General features: G+C 32.2%; 1 protein-coding gene across 1 annotated transcript in view; it reads left to right on the forward strand.

The window, feature by feature from the left end:
- The first annotated feature begins 966 nt into the window (after positions 1 to 966).
- The window catches only part of LOC143046000 (transmembrane channel-like protein 7), a 37,835-nt gene continuing 20,328 nt past the window's right edge, over positions 967 to 18,473 (forward strand). The window contains exons 1-5 of the mRNA XM_076218922.1: positions 967 to 1,100; positions 11,181 to 11,568; positions 12,393 to 12,444; positions 16,103 to 16,184; positions 18,111 to 18,379. Of these exons, the coding sequence (XP_076075037.1) occupies positions 1,031 to 1,100; positions 11,181 to 11,568; positions 12,393 to 12,444; positions 16,103 to 16,184; positions 18,111 to 18,379 (861 nt within the window). The 5' untranslated portion in view covers positions 967 to 1,030. The remainder of the gene's footprint in view (positions 1,101 to 11,180; positions 11,569 to 12,392; positions 12,445 to 16,102; positions 16,185 to 18,110; positions 18,380 to 18,473) is intronic.

The following is an 18,473-nucleotide window of genomic DNA, read 5'->3' on the forward strand; positions in this document are numbered from 1 at the left end:
TACAGCCTTTAAGGTTTCTACTTATAAATCCCAATGTTCTGTTTCCTTTGCCTACTGTATTGTCTATGTGTTTATCCCATGTTAGGTTGTTGCTGATGGTTACTCCAAGATATTTACTTGCTTCCTCTGTGTCTAGAGTATGACCGTGTAGCCGTGGTACGATGTTTGTATCACTGGTCTATTTTGGGGGGATATTCTGATGACAAGGCATTTTTTGGCATTAAAACTCAGTCATCTGCCATTTGTTTTCCCAGTCTTCCAATGCTGTTAAGTCCTTTTGAAGTAGTTCACTGTCAGCTTGGTTGGTGATGGTACGAAAGAGTAGGCTGTCATCCGCGAACAATTTGGTCTCTGGTGTAGATGCTGTTTCTGGCATTTCCTAGCAATAGTTTCGGGATCCGCACATGGCATCATAGATACAATCAGAGAGAATATACACATATGTGTATTATCAGAGTCCCATTACTAGAATGGACTTCTGGTATTATATGTCTCCGAGATACAATGAACATATTTTTAGATGTATTTTTAAGACTCGGAACTACTTTTTTTTCCAACCTGTTATATAGTTGTCTCAGTTTCAATAAAGATTAACGTTTCAATCCCCAAAATAATTGTTTGACTAAAAAGGAATTACTATATTTCATGGTTTTTAACAGACGGCATATAATTATGTCTCAGAATGATCACGTATACGATTTTGTCGGACTTCTGCATGATATATATACTGTAGTTGATAGGGTATAAATCTATTGACTTTGTGAATTAGCCCTATTTAATTTTTGTTGCAATTTGTTTAAGTACAGTTGATATTTCAGTAAGATTGACAAGACTGTTTAAATAGTACGCATGTTTAATGAGGGTCCCCTGTTTAATATAGCAAGCTTAGTAAATACCCCAGGCTAATAATTTCGCTCCGGATTTATAACCCCGAAAAAACCGGAATCGTTTTCATTATTATAAAAAGGAAACTTTGTTTTTGTTTTTCTATTCCAACTTTTAGATAACTGATCATATAACTAGCAATGAAATGGCATCGTCCAATAATAAGGAAGAAGACATAGAGGATGATGTCTATTCTCCTTTACTGAAGAAAAACGGTAGGTTTACATATCAGAAACAAGAGAAACGTTGGTGAATCACTTAACAGTTTATGAGTCAAGCTTTAAATACTATACCCTTGGGCTTGGTACATGTAGTGTTAGCATAAGCATTGTTGTACTTATTTGTTTTTCGGTTCAAGTTTTCCTTTTCTCGATGTGCACAAAGAGTACATTGCAATTTTGTTACAAGGATATGGTAAGTCACTTATGAAATTCATTAATTAAACGCATCCCATATGCATGATATATTCCTTTCTCAATTTTATTATTATACCCCCGCTTTAAAAAAGGGGGGGTATACTGTTTTACCTCTGTCTGTCAGTCCGTCCGTCCATCAGTCCGTCCGTCAGTCAGTCAGTCCGTCCCTCCCATGAAACTTTCGTCACTTTTTCTCAGGAACTACACATCCACCCTTTCTGTAATTTGGTATCAACATTTATATATGTCAGCCACACCGTGTGATGCGTTTTCAGATTCATCACTTGATAACTTCCTGTTTACCGAACACTTGTCTGATTTTAAACATGATAGCCAAGTTGAAAATTTTCGTCACATTTTTCTCAGGAACTACAATACAAGGATTTCTGAAATTTGGTTTCAGGATTTATATAAGTCAGCTATACCGTGTGATGCGTTTTCAGATTCATCACTCGACAACTTCCTGTTTACCGAACACTTGTATGATTTTACACATGATAGCCAAGTTGAAAATTTTCGTCACATTTTTCTCAGGAACTACAATACAAGGATTTCTGAAATTTGGTTTCAGGATTTATATAAGTCAGCTATACCGTGTGATGCGTTTTCAGATTCATCACTCGACTACTTCCTGTTTACCGAACACTTGTATGATTTTACACATGATAACCAAGTTAAAAATTTTCGTCACATTTTTCTCAGGAACTACAATACAAGGATTTCTGAAATTTGGTTTCAGGATTTTTATAAGTCAGCTATACCGTGTGATGCGTTTTCAGATTCATCACTCGACAACTTCCTGTTTACCGAACACTTGTATATTTTTACACTATTAATATTATCCACTTGCGGCGGGGGTATCATCAGTGAGCAGTAGCTCGCAGTTTCACTTGTAGTTCCTATATTTAAAAGGATTTATATTACAAAAATCACAGTGTATCCTCTTCAAGTCAGCGCTTTACCAACTGAGTTTAAGAATCACTTTCTTTGAATGAGTACGACTATGTTGCAGGGCCATTATATGGCATCAATAGCTCAACCTCTTACCCCTGGCTAAGTCAATCACTACTTGTACAAAGTGAAGTAATTTTATCACAAGAGTCATCATACCATACTCTCACAACAGTCAACAGATACATGTACATGTGCCTTGACTCAAATTCCTCTCTAACCACTTTGAGTTATAGTTGTGTGCCAAATTTATGTAGCCCCACAGGACGCAATTACGACTGGACACAATTACGAACGATTTCCAATGTTTGCCCTCTAAGATCATATTCATTTATATTTATCAATAAATGTTTTTATAAATAAAAACCCTATTAAAATCCCCTTGTTTTCATGATAATACAATTTATGTGCACTTGGTGAATGTTGATGACGATGACAAAATCATTCTGAAAATATTATAAGAACAGCAATCTGGCCTGCAAGTTATATAAAAAAAAATAAAGGTAAGAGCATATTGCCTTCTTTTGTTAATATATATATAGAAAGAAAAATATCTCCTGATTCTGTTCATATGGGTGAAGCCTTTTATCTTGCCCTACCCTTGCAAGAATCTATTGGGATATCCTAGGATATCCCAAGAACTTCCTGGGATTTCCTGAGATATTTTCTTGGGATATCCCAGGACTTCCTGAAATGAAATTTCAAGACTTTTCAGGAATTTTAGGAAGAGTATTGGAACAGGATTTCCTGGGATATCCCAGGAAGTCCTGATCCTAAAAGCATAGAACCAATTGGGACATTTCAAGACTTTTCAGGACTAGTAAACCTGAAATATCCAAGGATTGTCCTGAGAAGTCCCAGGGTTTCAGGACTTTTCAGGACTAGTAAACCTGAAATATCCCAGGATTGTCCTGAGAAGTCCCAGGTTTAAAAAACTTTTCAGGACTTGTTTACATGTAAATTATTTTAATATTGTCCTGTGAACTCCTGGGATGTCCTGGGATATTTCAAGACATACCAAAAAATCAACAAAAAAAAGCCATGGGGATAACATGGACTCTTATCCTTTTAATCTATGAAAAGACAGTATTCGATCATTCTTCCGACTTTTTTCTTCACAGCACATTTGATGGCATTTTTAAAATCAAATTACTTGAAAACAAATTTATTTTCTATAGTACAGTCACTGTTTTGTTCATTGTTATCATCTTCTATTCTCTCAAATGTTCCAAAAAGCTGTCTTGTCTTGACTAGTTTAAGCTGGTCACATAAATGTATCTTGGCCCTCACTATAGTTTTTTTTATAACTCAGAGCTGCTGGTCTTTAACAGTAAATCTGAAACAAAACAAAAGTTTTGGATCTAAAGTTTGATAAAAAAAATTATATACCAAATCTCATGCATTAGTATGTCAGATTTGTTTAAGTCAACATGCTTTTTTCTTTATTTAAATGAGTACATACATGTATATATTTTGTGTATAAATGTACCCTGCCATTAAGGACATTTGATTCATTCATATATCATAGACTTTAAAATATCTCCTGACAATTATTTTTAGCATTTTTTCCCCCTACTCAATCATTTATTTAAAATTTGTAAAATTAAACATGTACTAGTAATGAATTAAGCAACTTATTTCAGAGATATTGCAGCAAACTGTTTGTGGTATATATCTTAATGTGAGTTTTCTCACTGTTCTATGTTTAAGTTTTTATATTATTATTAAAAGCATACCTATACAATTTAAATATTTTTTTCATTATAAGTAAAAACAATGTATTGCTAATTCCTTATGATTGTGATGAAAGTAGATCTTATGTAAACATTCTATAACTGTTTTCTTTACTCTTATTGTAACATGCACATATTCAAAATGGTGGAATCTAATGTATTTGTACTTACCAAAAGATATTATCCAAAATGCATGAAATCATCAAATTAATGCTCCTTAAAATCAAAGTCATGTCACCAGAAGAAAACATCTGCACTATTAATATAATGTTAAAATATAGAACTGTTGGAACTTAGTTAATTTCATTTATCTGCATTCACTTTGTGTTTAGGATATATTAGACATCTTTGCTTGTTGTCCAAGTTCAAATTCTAATTGTGTCAGGGGTTATTTAAGGAGTTAAATTTCTATTTTCTTTGAAAGGTTCCCTGGTTGAATAAATTTAATTTATCTTGAATATTTGATACATATATATTATAATAAAAAAATATCCATTTATTGTTTATTTACCATCTTAATGTTAAAGGTTATAATAGTAATTGCAGAAAATGTATAATTTAGCCATATGTGATCCCCTGTATTTGGCCTCACACTTCCTGTCCAGTGTCTACACTAAAATAAGTATTAACCAGATGGCACATTTATACATTTCTTTCACTCTGGCTCACATTTCAAAGATAAAGAATTAAAGCATGAAAATTATTTGTGTGTTCATTTAGATACTTGCAATTATATAATTTAACCTGTTTACATTTAATCTATTATCTTGGGTATTACATCTATGGTTGTATGATCATGTCTTTAATATTGGGCTTTGAAAATAAATAATGTTTAATTAAAAAAAATCATGTTGCGTTGTTCATGTTGTTACTCATATTTTGGCTTGGGACATGTGACATGATTTGTGATATGTGAGTTTTGCATTTTCCAAAATTGTGTTCTAACATTTTTCATCAATATGATCATATACAAGTTGAACTGTGCACAAACAGTTCTTGGAACTTAAATTTTAAATGGAATTGTAAATATACTTAAGTGGAATTCAAATTGCAAAAAAAGACTAAGTTTTGAAAAGAAACCCATATCTTTAAAGTCTGAAATATCCCAGTAATTCCTGTTAATAATCTAAAGTCCTAAGAGTTCTTGAAAAATCAGGATAAACTTGTGTTCATCAAATATTGTAAGTCCTGAAATATCCCTGAAATTCCTGAAACAAATTTAAAGTCTTGGAAATTCCTGAAATATCAGGACAACAGATTTCAGGACTTCATGGGACTTCCTGGGACACTTGAAATTTCAGGATTTACAAAATTACCAGTGCTGGGATTTTTCAGGATATCCCAGGACTTCCTGGGATATCCTGAAAGACAAGATTTTTTCAGGACACCATTTTGCAGGGGTAATAACCCCACAATTGACATTTTTATGCAGTTAAGCTGCATTATGCGAGCACCATAGATTTGTGTTCTACCTAATAAATCCTGAAATACTTGCCATTGTTATTATCTAGCTTGTTACTATGTTATATATAACTAATTGAACACTTTTTTAATACTTTTTATTCTGAATTACAAAAAAAATGACCAGAAAAACCTTAAATGATCGTCGATTTATCCAAAAGTTTTAAAGTTACACATAGGAAGTAGTGCTTATTAAGAATCCTTGTGTAGTTCATTATGACTTGTGCTTTTAGCTAAGATGTCAAAGAACAATTGTATGAAATATTTAATCGCCGAAAATCTCTTAAGACAAGCAGTTTAGATTTCCCAAATGACAAAAGTCGTAGGAATATTGTTTGTCATCAATACGTAGTACAACTACGTCAGTAGTCTATTATATAATAAGTTCAACTGTTCATGCTGTTGGCGGCAATTTCAAATTAGAAAAAGAAATTTTCGTAGCTTTTCAATTTGGAGGCAGGTGTGCAAATTAGCGGTGGTCCGAGGTCCGCGACCTTCCACTTTTGCAAGCGGAATTTCGACTAAGATAGTTGGTTTCTAGCTACGCCCGACGTAGTCGCTTTACATTTGAAAGAAAATAAGAAATTACTTTGCAAACCTTTTCACCATGTTCACCAAAGTCTCCAATTAAACGAGCTAAAAACTTATTTTTATCATTATTATTCGTGACGGTGATGTTCATTTTGTTCAACCGCTAGCTTTATACAGAAAATCGCCGACAAATATTGTATAAATTCGAGTAAAATCGTATCTGATTGACAAAAACAACATTGTAAACACATAACAATGGCGGCCGTGAAGACAAAATTTTACAAAATCTGATCCGATTCCGGAAGCGGATAAGGGTAATTCCGGGTTTGACGATCATTTACAAAATAAATCCAAGCAGGTGAAAAAATACATCTATGCATGGTAAATGAATATAAACATTAGTATTGTAAACCAAAAGATATATGTAAAAGAAAGAAAAAGCAGAAAAATATTTTATTCAGAAACTAAAAATTACTTTTTGATAAATTTTAATTTAAAAATCCAATACAACGTGACAGCTGGGAACAGTATATCTAACAATATACATGTTCATGGTCACAGTCTAAATTTTCTTTATAAATGATAAATGATGATAATGCATGTGAGATGCTTTTAAAGTGTAAACATATTACTGCAATTTCGAGGGGTTATTTGTTTTTTTCTCAATTTTGAAGGGTCAATTAAAGTAGCTGAAAGTTTCATTCTTTATTTTCACAAATAATGCAACTATATTATATATACCTTAATGTAAGTAAATCATATGATATATAGGTGGCATTCTTTGGGCCACTCTACCCCCTCCTGTTTGATAACTTGGAAACGGTCGAGCTCCCCACCCCTAAACCATATGAGGGGCAGATCCAAGATTTTAGGTTAGGAGGGGTGCAAACTTAAATTTTCGCCGAGCAGAGCGAGGCTAAAAAAAAATTGAGGTAAAATTATCGGAATATTCTTTATTAAGCTGAGAACAACCCATGCTTTGCAAATTTAAGGGGGGTGCAAGCCCGCAACCCTCCCCCGTCTGAATCCGCCCCTGCATATATTCAAGTATAGGACAATATAATAAATAAAAAATGAAATATGGGGGAGTCCCTGGAGTTACCCCACCCCCTCTTGTTTGAGAACTTGGAAACGGTCGAGATCCACACTCCTTAACCATATATATTCATGTTTGTGACAATATGAAAAATCAAATGAAATATAGGAAGAGTCGCTAGGGGTCACCCCACCCCTCCTGTTTTAGAATTTAAGAATGGTCGAGATCCCCATCCCTAAACCATATATATTCATGTATGGGACAATATAACAAATCAGATGAAAGATAGGGGAGTCCCTGAGGTCACTGTTCACCCTCCTGTTTGAGAACTTGGAAATGGTCAAGATCCTTACCCCTAAACCATATATACTCATGTATGGGACAATATGACAAATCAAATGAAATATAAGGGAAGTCCCTGTGGTCATCCCAACCCTCCTGTTTGCGAACTTGGAAACGGTCAAGATCCCCACACCAAAACAATATATATTCATGTATGGATCAATACAACTAATTAAATGAAATATAGGGGGAGTCCCTTGGGTCACCCTACCCTTCCTGTTTGAGAACTTGGAAACCAATGAGATCCCCACCCCTAAACCATATATATTCATGTATGGGACAATATAACAAATAAAATGAAATGTAGGGGAAGTCCCTAGGGTCACCCTACCCCAAGTGGCGGATCCAGAAATTTTCATAAGTGGGGCCCACTGACTGACCTAAGAGGGGCCCGCTCCAGTCACGCTTCAGTGATTCCCTATATAAGCAACCAAATTTTTTCCCTAAAAGGGGGGGCCGGGCCCCTGCCCCCTAAATCCTCTGCCTACCCCTACCTGTTTGAGAACTTAAAAACCGTTGAGATCCCCACCCCTAAATTATATATATTCATATGTATGGGACAAAATAACAAATCATTTACATTTACTATGGGCAAGTCAGTCAGACCTCATCTTTGATCCCTGTTGTAGTGAACATTTGTCTGATTCGTGTCTCATAACTTTTGTACTATAGAACACAAACTCAGTTTTCTTTCCAGGGAAACCAGTCCATTCATACTATTACATGTTCATACTAAGTCAAATTGAACTTCTAGCAGTCAAATAAAACCAAGGTTAACTACCAAGTAGAACAACTGCAATCATTGGGAACTTGTACCACTGCAGACACACTATAAAAAATATACATTGATACATGGATTGCTTTTGAAACCTTGATAACATATAAATTATTTGCCTTAATAAATAAATGATTAGATAAACATGAATGTACTATATATGAATGTTTAATGTTGAGGCAACATTGCCACAGTTTTCATAATGACGGTTGCCTTGGTTTTTGGTTAACTGCCTTCAGCGCTTACAGCGCTTTGATTTAGACTCTTGTGACCATATTTATGGTCAAAAGAAATTATGTTAATTTTATTGAAAAGTGCAGAGAACTCCAAAAGAAATGTTGACCTATTTAAATAAATTCATAGAGGAAGATAAGAACACCACCGAAATGGATAAACTTGAATTTAGTGCTCTTTTTATAAAGGAGGATCTTACATAAAAACGAAAAAAAATCAGAAATCTTTCCTTTACACATGACCGACATTTCGTCTGCAACCACTGCTGAAGTAATTGAAGTAAAAAACAAACTTGTGCATCTTATTTTCCTATGAAAATGTGTTTGAGATAAAGATTAATGTATGCTTTATCAATCTAGACTGTTGTCATTGATTTCTTCTGCAAGATATATCAATACAGTGCTGTTCGGAAATGCGTCCATATGTGGCACTCTTGACCCGTAAAACTAGGTTACGCAAACCTTACCAAAGTATCCTAACGTGAATAAAAATTTATGTGGGATATGATGCAAAATGGACAGCCATCATTCAAACAATTCAAGAAAAGTAGTCTACATAAAAAAATATTAATCACAGTTCAAAAATCGTGTAATTGAGTCCGGTGAGGCTATGGTAACTGGAGAGCACTGTTATTCTCATTACCTAATCACATTACCTCCTTTAGAACTGAAACAGAGACCTCTCTATTTGAAGTCAGCACTCCTAACAAACTGACTTAAAGAAGTACTTCCCTAGCTCTACCGCTTACTGCTGGCCAAATATCTACTACACAAGAACAGTGAGTACTCAAGAAAAACAAATTCAATCTCACTTATTATCCTTTCCTGTATTTTATTATAGTCATAAAACATTGTTGTGTTATAATTCCTATGTCCTGTCTACCTAAAGCAGTATATATAATATTGTTGACAGCTGATTAATTCAAACTTCAGCATCTTGCTGCATTTTTTAGTACATTTGTGATCACATGATGGCATCTTCAATGTAAATATTGACAGAATGTTAACCACTGATTAATTCAAACTTCAGCACCTTGCTGCATTTTTTAGTACATTTGTAATCCCATGGCATCTACAATGTAATTATCAAACCTCCTTTGAATATCATGTATACTCAAAGTCAGGAAATTTTGCAATTCTAAGGTCAGTTCATTTTGTTGACCTCAATGAACATATAATCTGGGGACATCAGTAGAGAACACTTTTAGATCACAAGGTCATGTTTCAAAATTGCCTCAGGTCACCAGGTTACTTTTAAGGAAATTTGACATGTTTATGTTTGAAAATAAAGCATCATATAACTATAGGTCACCCCCTAATCCCCATATTTATATCATGCTAACAATTTTTAAAAATTTCTCTCTATCAAAAAAAATTGAATTAAGGTTTTAAAATCTCTTTATTTACTTAAAATCTTCATTTTCTCAATTATTTCTAATGCTATATATAGATCTAGATCTCAATAAAAAAAAATTCAAATACCAAATTTCATCTGTTGAAATTTCATTATCTCCTTTAGGAATTTTTATAATTTAAAAATATAAGGCAAATTTATTTCCATTATCATAAATATTTAAATATTATAATCTGGTAGGTATTAAAATAGATTTTGAAAAACTCAGATGAAATGAACGAAATAACAAATTCAGAAATGAATCAACAATGCAGGAAGAAAAAAAGAATTTCAGAAATTTAGAAAATTATTTTATTTTCTAACTTACATTTGTCTAACTGACCTGTAATTACATCAATATACCATACAGCCATAACACAATAATTTTTGGTTCCAAATTTATTTCTTTTTATATGATTAATGCATTGAATTTTAGCCCTCAGTCATCGATGATACATATAGTAATTAATGTACTTGTATATTTTGATTGATAAATATGACATATTGATGAACATGAAAATTGGTTAATTTCTAAAATTATATGCATAAAATATTTGGATTGAATTTATTAGATATGTTCAATTGTGGTTTCTCAGCTGGTATGTCACATTTTATACTTAGTTTCTTTTTCTTTTAGAATGAATTCATATTACATGTAAAAAATGTATCGAAACTGTTCAGACATGTCAGAACAGTCAGATAAAGTACAATAAATACTACATTGTATTTTTTTTAGCAGATTGATTTAAAAGGGGGCCAGGGTTGCCAGGCCTCCCTTTAAAGCTACATTTATGGTTAATATAGACTTTTTATCTGTTCCAATCCAAGCATTGGGTAGTTAGGGCCCCATTTTCTTTATGAAAATTTCCAGTTTCTTATCATGCTTATTAGAAGTCATAATGATAGAAGAATTTGTAACATTTGTTTAACAACTCCAAAACCTTTAAATAAGTTGGATGACTAGTCTAAACATCCATTTGTACTTTATTTTATTCAGTCTATTAATTATATGACACTGGAAGTCATTAACATTAGTTTTAATATTAATGTCACCAGCAAAAAGGTAGAATGTTAATTCAGATATAAATATGATGTCTTAAAATGTATTTATCTAAAACTCACAATTTTATTAAAAGAATGCTTATTTTAAAAATACCTGAGATGTGTTGATAAATTTTTATATATAAATGGATGCATTCATTAGTTTCAGAGTTTGACATTATTTGAATGAATAAATTAAACAGATTGCGTATATAATTAGAAGAAAATATGAATAATATTTAATATAGTAAAGTAAAATATACATTGAATTATTATATATGTTATTTTAATAAGTGTTTAATTAAAACAATTGTGTATGATTCCATTTAGTTTCATTTACTTTTAAATATTAACCATTAACCTGTGAAATCTCTCATTTATAGATGAATCATTTCCCCAAATAACTGTTGAATCAGTAGAAAATGAAGATAATGAGATTTCCAGAGTTATCTTACCTGATGTTCCAGAAGAAGACGATGAAAATGGTACTCTCAACAATAATGCATATAAACGTTACGAGAATGTGGCTGATTGGAGAATGTCATCCCTGGATAACATCCATGCCAGTTTACCAAGTGTCAAGATTAGAAAGAAAAAGGCAAGCAATCTGAAATTGGATCAGAGAAGAACAATACGTCAACATGATAAAGTTTATTGTCGGGTTTCTAAGCCACCAGAACAACCACCACCTCTACATGAAAGAAGACAAAGATTATACAGAAGACAGAAATCAGTCAGAGAGAATATTGGTAGTTTTGTCACATCTTTTAGGTACATTTTATTTAGATCATTTTTGTTGTCAATGTTTTAGTAGCAGGGATATAAACAAATCATGGGCGCCAGAGCCCATGCACCTGAAATTTGAGGCTGGCCACTACTATTTTTCACGTGTTTGCTTGTATCGATCATATACACATGTACACTGTTGGCTGGGTTAACACTTAAAAAAATTAATTTCCATCCATTCTAGTTAGTCTGATTGTTTCTTTAATGTCTTTAAACTTTTTTTCTTTTACAATTGCCATGTACATGTATGTGACAAAATTCAAAGATGCCAAATCATGTTACATAATTTTGTTCAATATTCAAAATGGACTTAATATGACACTTAAATACTTTAAAAGAACATAGTCATATTCCTTTAATAACTTCAACAAATGTATTTGAATTTCTATTTTCACATTTGAATTTTTTGCCTTCGAGTTTTGACATATGTTTGTCCCAATTTGATTATTTGATTTGAAACATTCATGAAAATAACCCTCATCTTTGATTTCTATGCTAACACATGTTTACAATAATAAATGTTTTAAAGTGAGTAGTTTATCACTTATAAGTTTTATTTATTGATAATAGTTGAATTTGATGAAATTTGTGAATATGACAGCATTGTTCGTATCCTTACCTTCTTTAAGCCCCATCAAAAGTTTGAAGTACTATTTTCTTTAGATAGTTCACAGTGTATTCAGGGTTAAATGATAAACTATGTGGCATAGAAACATGAATAAAATAAAACCGTTACATTTCATTGCTTTAATTACACTGTTGCACATTATATTTATTTTTCATCAAATGTTTTTTTCCCGCTGTTTCAGAAATGCCACTTTTCGAGCATACAGGACAATAAAAGATAAAAAACCACCAAAGGTAAATATATGATAATTTCTGTTTTTCAGGTTTTTAGAACCCATCTTCAATAATATGATCAACAGTAATTCTGTATGTTTGCATCTAATGATGTTTGTTTGTGTGGAAGTTTGGTTAAAAATTGCAATTTGAATTGAGACAATGATACTCTCATTTGTCCAATCAAATTTCAGTATGTTATGTAATCAAAGCAAAACTCCACCTGTTCATTGTCAATCAACACACATCAATTTAACTGTAAACTAATGCTGAGGAAACTTCTTTCAACACTTTTTTTCCCCTCTTTTTAGCTCATCTGGCCCTTAGTGAGCTTTTCCCATCACTTTGCGTCCGTCGTCTGTCTTCATTAACTTTTACAAAAATCTTCTCCTCTGAAACTACTGGTCCAAATTAAACCAAACTTGGCCACAATCATCATTGGGGTATCTAGTTTTAAAAATGTGTCCGGTGACCCGGCCAACCAACAAAGATGGCCACCATGACTAAAAATAGAACATAGGGGTAAAATGCAGTTTTTGGCTTATAACTCAAAAACCAAAGCATTTAGAGCAAATCTGACGGGGTAAAATTGTTTATCAGGTCAAGATCTATCTGCCCTGAAATTTTCAGATGAATTGGACAACCCGTTGTTGGGTTGCTGCCCCTGAATTGGTAATTTTAAGGAAATTTTACTGTTTTTGGTTATTATCTTGAATATTATTATAGATAGAGATAAACTGTAAACAGCAATAATGTTCAGCAAAGTAAGATTTACTAATAAGTCAACATCACTGAAATGGTCAGTTGACCCCTTTAGGAGTTATTGCCCTTTATAACCAATTTTTAACCATTTTTCATAAATCTTAGTAATCGTTTACAAAAATCTTCTCCTCTGAAACTACTGGGCCAAATTAATCCAACCTTGGCCACAATCATCTTTGGGGTATCTAGTTTAAAAAATGTGTCCGGTGACCCGGCCATCTAACCAAGATGGCCGCCATGGCTAAAAATAGAACATAGGGGTGAAATGCGGTTTTTGGCTTATAACTCAAAAACCAAAGCATTAAGAGCAAATCTGTCGGGGTAATTTTGTTTATCAGGTCAAGATCTATCTGCCCTGAAATTTTCAGATGAATCGGAAAACACGTTGTTGGGTTGCTGCCCCTAAATTGGTAATTTTAAGGAAATTTTACTATTTTTGGTTATTATCTTGAATATTATTATAGATAGAGATAAACTGTTAACAGCAATAATGTTCAGCAAAGTTAGATTTACAAATAAGTCAACATGACCGAAATGGTCAGTTGACCCCTTTAGGAGTTATTGCCCTTTATAGTCAATTTTTAACCATTTTTGTAAATTTATCTTAGTAAACTTTTACAAAAATCTTCTCTGAAACTATTGGGCCAAATTAATCCAAACTTGGCCACAATCATCTTTGGGGTATGTAGTTTAAAAAATGTGTCCGGTGACCCGGCAATCTAACCAAGATGGCCACCATGGCTAAAAATAGAACATAGGGGTAAAGTACAGTTTTTGGCTTATTACTCAAAAACCAAAGCATTAAGAGCAAATCTGACATGGGCAAAATTGTTTATCAGGTCAAAATCTATCTGCCCTGAAATTTTCAGATGAATCGGACAACCCGTTGTTGGGTTGCTGCCCCTAAATTGGTAATTTTATGGAAATTTTACTGTTTTTGGTTATTATCTTGAATATTATTATAGATAGAGATAAACTTTAAACAGCAATAATGTACAGCAAAGTAAGATTTACAAATAAGTCAGCATGACTGAAATGGTCTATTGACCCCCTAAGGAGTTATTGTCCTTTATAGTCAATTTTTAACAATTTTTATAAAATTTGTAAACTTTTACTAACATTTTCCACTGAAACTACTGGGCCAAGTTCATTATAGATAGAGATAACTGTAAGCAGCAAGAATGTTCAGTAAAGTAAGAAGTACAAATACATCACCATCACCAAAACACAATTTTGTCATGAATCCATCTGCTTCCTTTGTTTAATATTCACATAGACCAAGGTGAGCGACACAGGCTCTTTAGAGCCTCTAGCTTTAAACACTTGCCAAACTTCTGTTTAATATGTTTTTTGTAGAAGTTCTCTTAATATATCCTACTAATAATCAAAGATTATTGATAACAGTTGAAGGATGGGTCACCAACTAGAGGAGTAGGGACATAAGTCCTGTATTGGAATAAAATTAGTTCTAAAAGTGTTCAAACATGATCTTAAATTTGACCTTACATGATCTAGCCTGAAGGTGTTCAAGAAATAATAACAAATTATAGACAAGAAAGGTTACCATTGCAGAGGGGGCAATACCTTTTTGTGTTAACCTGCTATGGACCTTTTCAAGGTGTTGTTAGCTGTTATCTGAGATCAATTTAAGTTGTTAACTGTTTTCAACCCACTTTGATATCTGTTATCAGCACTTTTTGCATTTTTTGTTAACTGTTTTTGCTAAAATTGAGGTGTTGTTAACATGTTAACAGACCCTTATTGCCCCCCCCCCCCCTCTCATTGCAACAAACCATGATGTATCTAAGTTTCTGTTTTTTCTTTGCTTTTTGTTGTGCCTTTGACTTTAGTCAAAAAAGTGGGACATAGCGATCCTAAATTCCATCGTTGTTGGTGTCGTCGGCGTCTACAAATATTCACTCTGTGGTTAAAGTGTTTGAAATTTTGATAACTTTCTTAAACTATCCTGGATTTCTACAAAACGTGGACAGAAGCATATTTATGATCATAAGATAGTATCCAGAAGTAAATTTTGTAAAAATAAAATTCCATTTTTCTGTATTTTACTTATAACTGGACTTTGTTTTTCTGCCAGGAAACAATACATTCACTCTGAGGTTAAAGTTTTTAAAATTTTAATAACTTTCTTATACTATCCTGGATTTGTACTAAAGTTGGAAAGAAGCTTGTTTTAATATGATCAAAAGCTAGTATCTAGAAGGAAATTTTGTTAAAATTTTGTACCTGTTTATCTGTATTTCACTTATATATGGACTTAGTTTTTTTCCAGTTAACATTATTTACAGTCTGCTCTTAAAGTTTTTAAAATATTAATAAGATTCAGAAACTATCCAAGCTTTTTTCAATCAAAAGATAGTATCAAGAGGAATATTTTTATAGATTTTTTTCGTCATTTTTGTTGAGTCTGTGATTATCAGCAAAAGTAGGCGAGACACTGGGTTCCACGGAACCCTTACAAATTTTTATTAGTTTTTGTCACAGAATGCGAGACAAAGGGATTACAATCCATTGAGGGCTGCATATAAAGCTTTATATTTCAGAAGGTAGAATCCCACTGTTATTAATTCCATTACTAGTAACTGCTTGACAAAATGCAACCTAACTCAATGCACAGACTCTTCGATAAGAAATGAACACCTGCTATTCAGGAATTTTTATTGAGTGTTAAATGGGGTTTCTTATACCAAAACAGTTAAGCAATTTCTGCTTTGAATGTGGAGATTCCAAACAAAATAGGTCATTCTTGAAAGACAAAATAAGATACATTGTTAGAAAAATATTTATGCATAAAAATGACAAATTCAATATTCTTCCTATTCCCTAGCAATTGAGAATATGATAAATAGTCTATCTTAAAGAGTCTTATGAAAATAATGTATACTGATTGTGTCCACAGAAATGGGAAAGATTCAAAATGAAATTAGAAGATTTAAAAGAAAAATTTACCTTATGGACAGCTTCTATAAGAGAGGTAGAAGGTAAGATTATCAAGATTGTCATTAAACTGTAAGTAGTGATCATAAAGGTATAAATCAATTATCCCTGAATGAAACAGAAAAGTTGTATGACTAATTTAATAAACTCCAAAATGGATGTTTTGTAGAGATTCAAATTTTTTTTAGTGAAAGCATATGAAGTAGACAAATTCTTTAGGAAATTAAGAAATCTATTTTTATTTGGTACTGTACTCCTAAAAAATAGAATAGAAAGATTTTGGTGTATAAATCAATCACACAAAACTATCAACTCATAGGAAATAAACAGCAACAAAGGTTTCTTGCCCTCCATTTCATTATCACTAAGAGGACTTCAACATGGAGTAAAAATTCTTGCCTCATTAGAAGCTCATGCCGGCTTTTAGCACAGGTCTGTAAAATTAAGAAACCAAGCAACCAAAGGGCACATCAAGATATGTTAGATTTTTGTTAGGAAATTACTCACAAGAAAATAAAAAAATAATAATTCAGAACAGCAAGCAAATACATGAACTGCATTTAATTACATATTTAAAAAAAAATAAGTATCCTTATATCTCCGTTTATATACATCTAATTCAGTTTACTTTGAATTCATTATTATTCAAGGGATACCAATTTTGCAGGTTAAGTTGAACCACAAACTTGAATGTTCAACTAAGTACAAGTTTTCTATAGTCCCTGTATGCAGACTTTGACAAAACCATCAATTGAAGTATCCACTAAAATGTACTGTTTCCATAATCTACATGTACAATAATAAGTACACAATAATAAGTACACATAATCTACATGTACAATAATAAGTACACATAATCTACATGTACGATAATAAGTACACATAATCTACATGTACGATTATAAGTACACATAATCTACATGTACGATAGTAAGTACAAATAAGTACACATAATCTACATGTATGATAATAAGTACACATAATCTACATGTAGGATAATAAGTACACATAATCTACATGTACAATAATAAGTACACATAATCTACATGTAGGATAATAAGTACACATAATCTACATGTACGATAGTAAGTACACATAATCTACATGTACGATAGTAAGTACACATAATCTACATGTACGATAGTAAGTACACATAATCTACATGTAGGATAGTAAGTATACATAATCTACATGTACGATAGTAAGTACACATAATCTACATGTAGGATAGTAAGTACACATAATCTACATGTAGGATAATAAGTACACATAATCTACATGTATGATAGTAATTAGTACACATAATCTACATGTATGATAGTAAGTACACATAATCTACATGTAGGATAATAAGTACACATAATCTACATGTACGATTATAAGTACACATAATCTACATGTACGATAGTAAGTACAAATAAGTACACATAATCTACATGTATGATAATAAGTACACATAATCTACATGTACAATAGTAAGTACACATAATCTACATGTAGGATAATAAGTACACATAATCTACATGTATGATAGTAAGTACACATAATCTACATGTACGATAGTAAGTACACATAATCTACATGTACGATAGTAAGTACACATAATCTACATGTACGATAGTAAGTACACATAATCTACATGTAGGATAATAAGTATACATAATCTACATGTACAATAATAAATACACATAATCTACATGTAGGATAATAAGTACACATAATCTACATGTATGATAGTAAGTACACATAATCTACATGTATGATAGTAAGTACACATAATCTACATGTAGGATAATAAGTACACATAATCTACATGTATGATAGTAAGTACACATAATTTACATGTATGATAGTAAGTACACATAAAGGAATCAACAGTAGCCATTGTAGTTAAGTCATTCTATGCTTTGTTGTTTTTTCATGAAGGACAATTTTTATAACACTTCAGATGTATACATTTGTCTTTTCAGGTCGGTATGGAATGGCAATCATGACATACTTTAAATTTATCCGTTGGTTATTTTTCTTGAACATCTACCTTTCCATTATTATGTTTGCCTTTGTCATCATACCAGGAAGTTTAATGTTACCGTCGGAATTTGAAGAATCTCTTACTGTCAGTAATATTACAGAGTATAAAGATACAATGAAGTGTTCTGAAAAGTATAAAATTTATATTGATGGTTTTACACGGAAGCTAACAACAGTTGACAAAATATTGGATTTCTTAGAAGGAACTGTAAGTTTTGTATTTGATTAAAAATTACAATGAATAATGCATGTGCACATGTATTAAATAAAACTGGAAGATGCGGATGCAGGATTTAAAAAAG

The sequence above is a fragment of the Mytilus galloprovincialis genome, chromosome 9, assembly GCF_965363235.1.
Source record: "Mytilus galloprovincialis chromosome 9, xbMytGall1.hap1.1, whole genome shotgun sequence".
Lineage (NCBI taxonomy): Eukaryota > Metazoa > Mollusca > Bivalvia > Mytilida > Mytilidae > Mytilus > Mytilus galloprovincialis.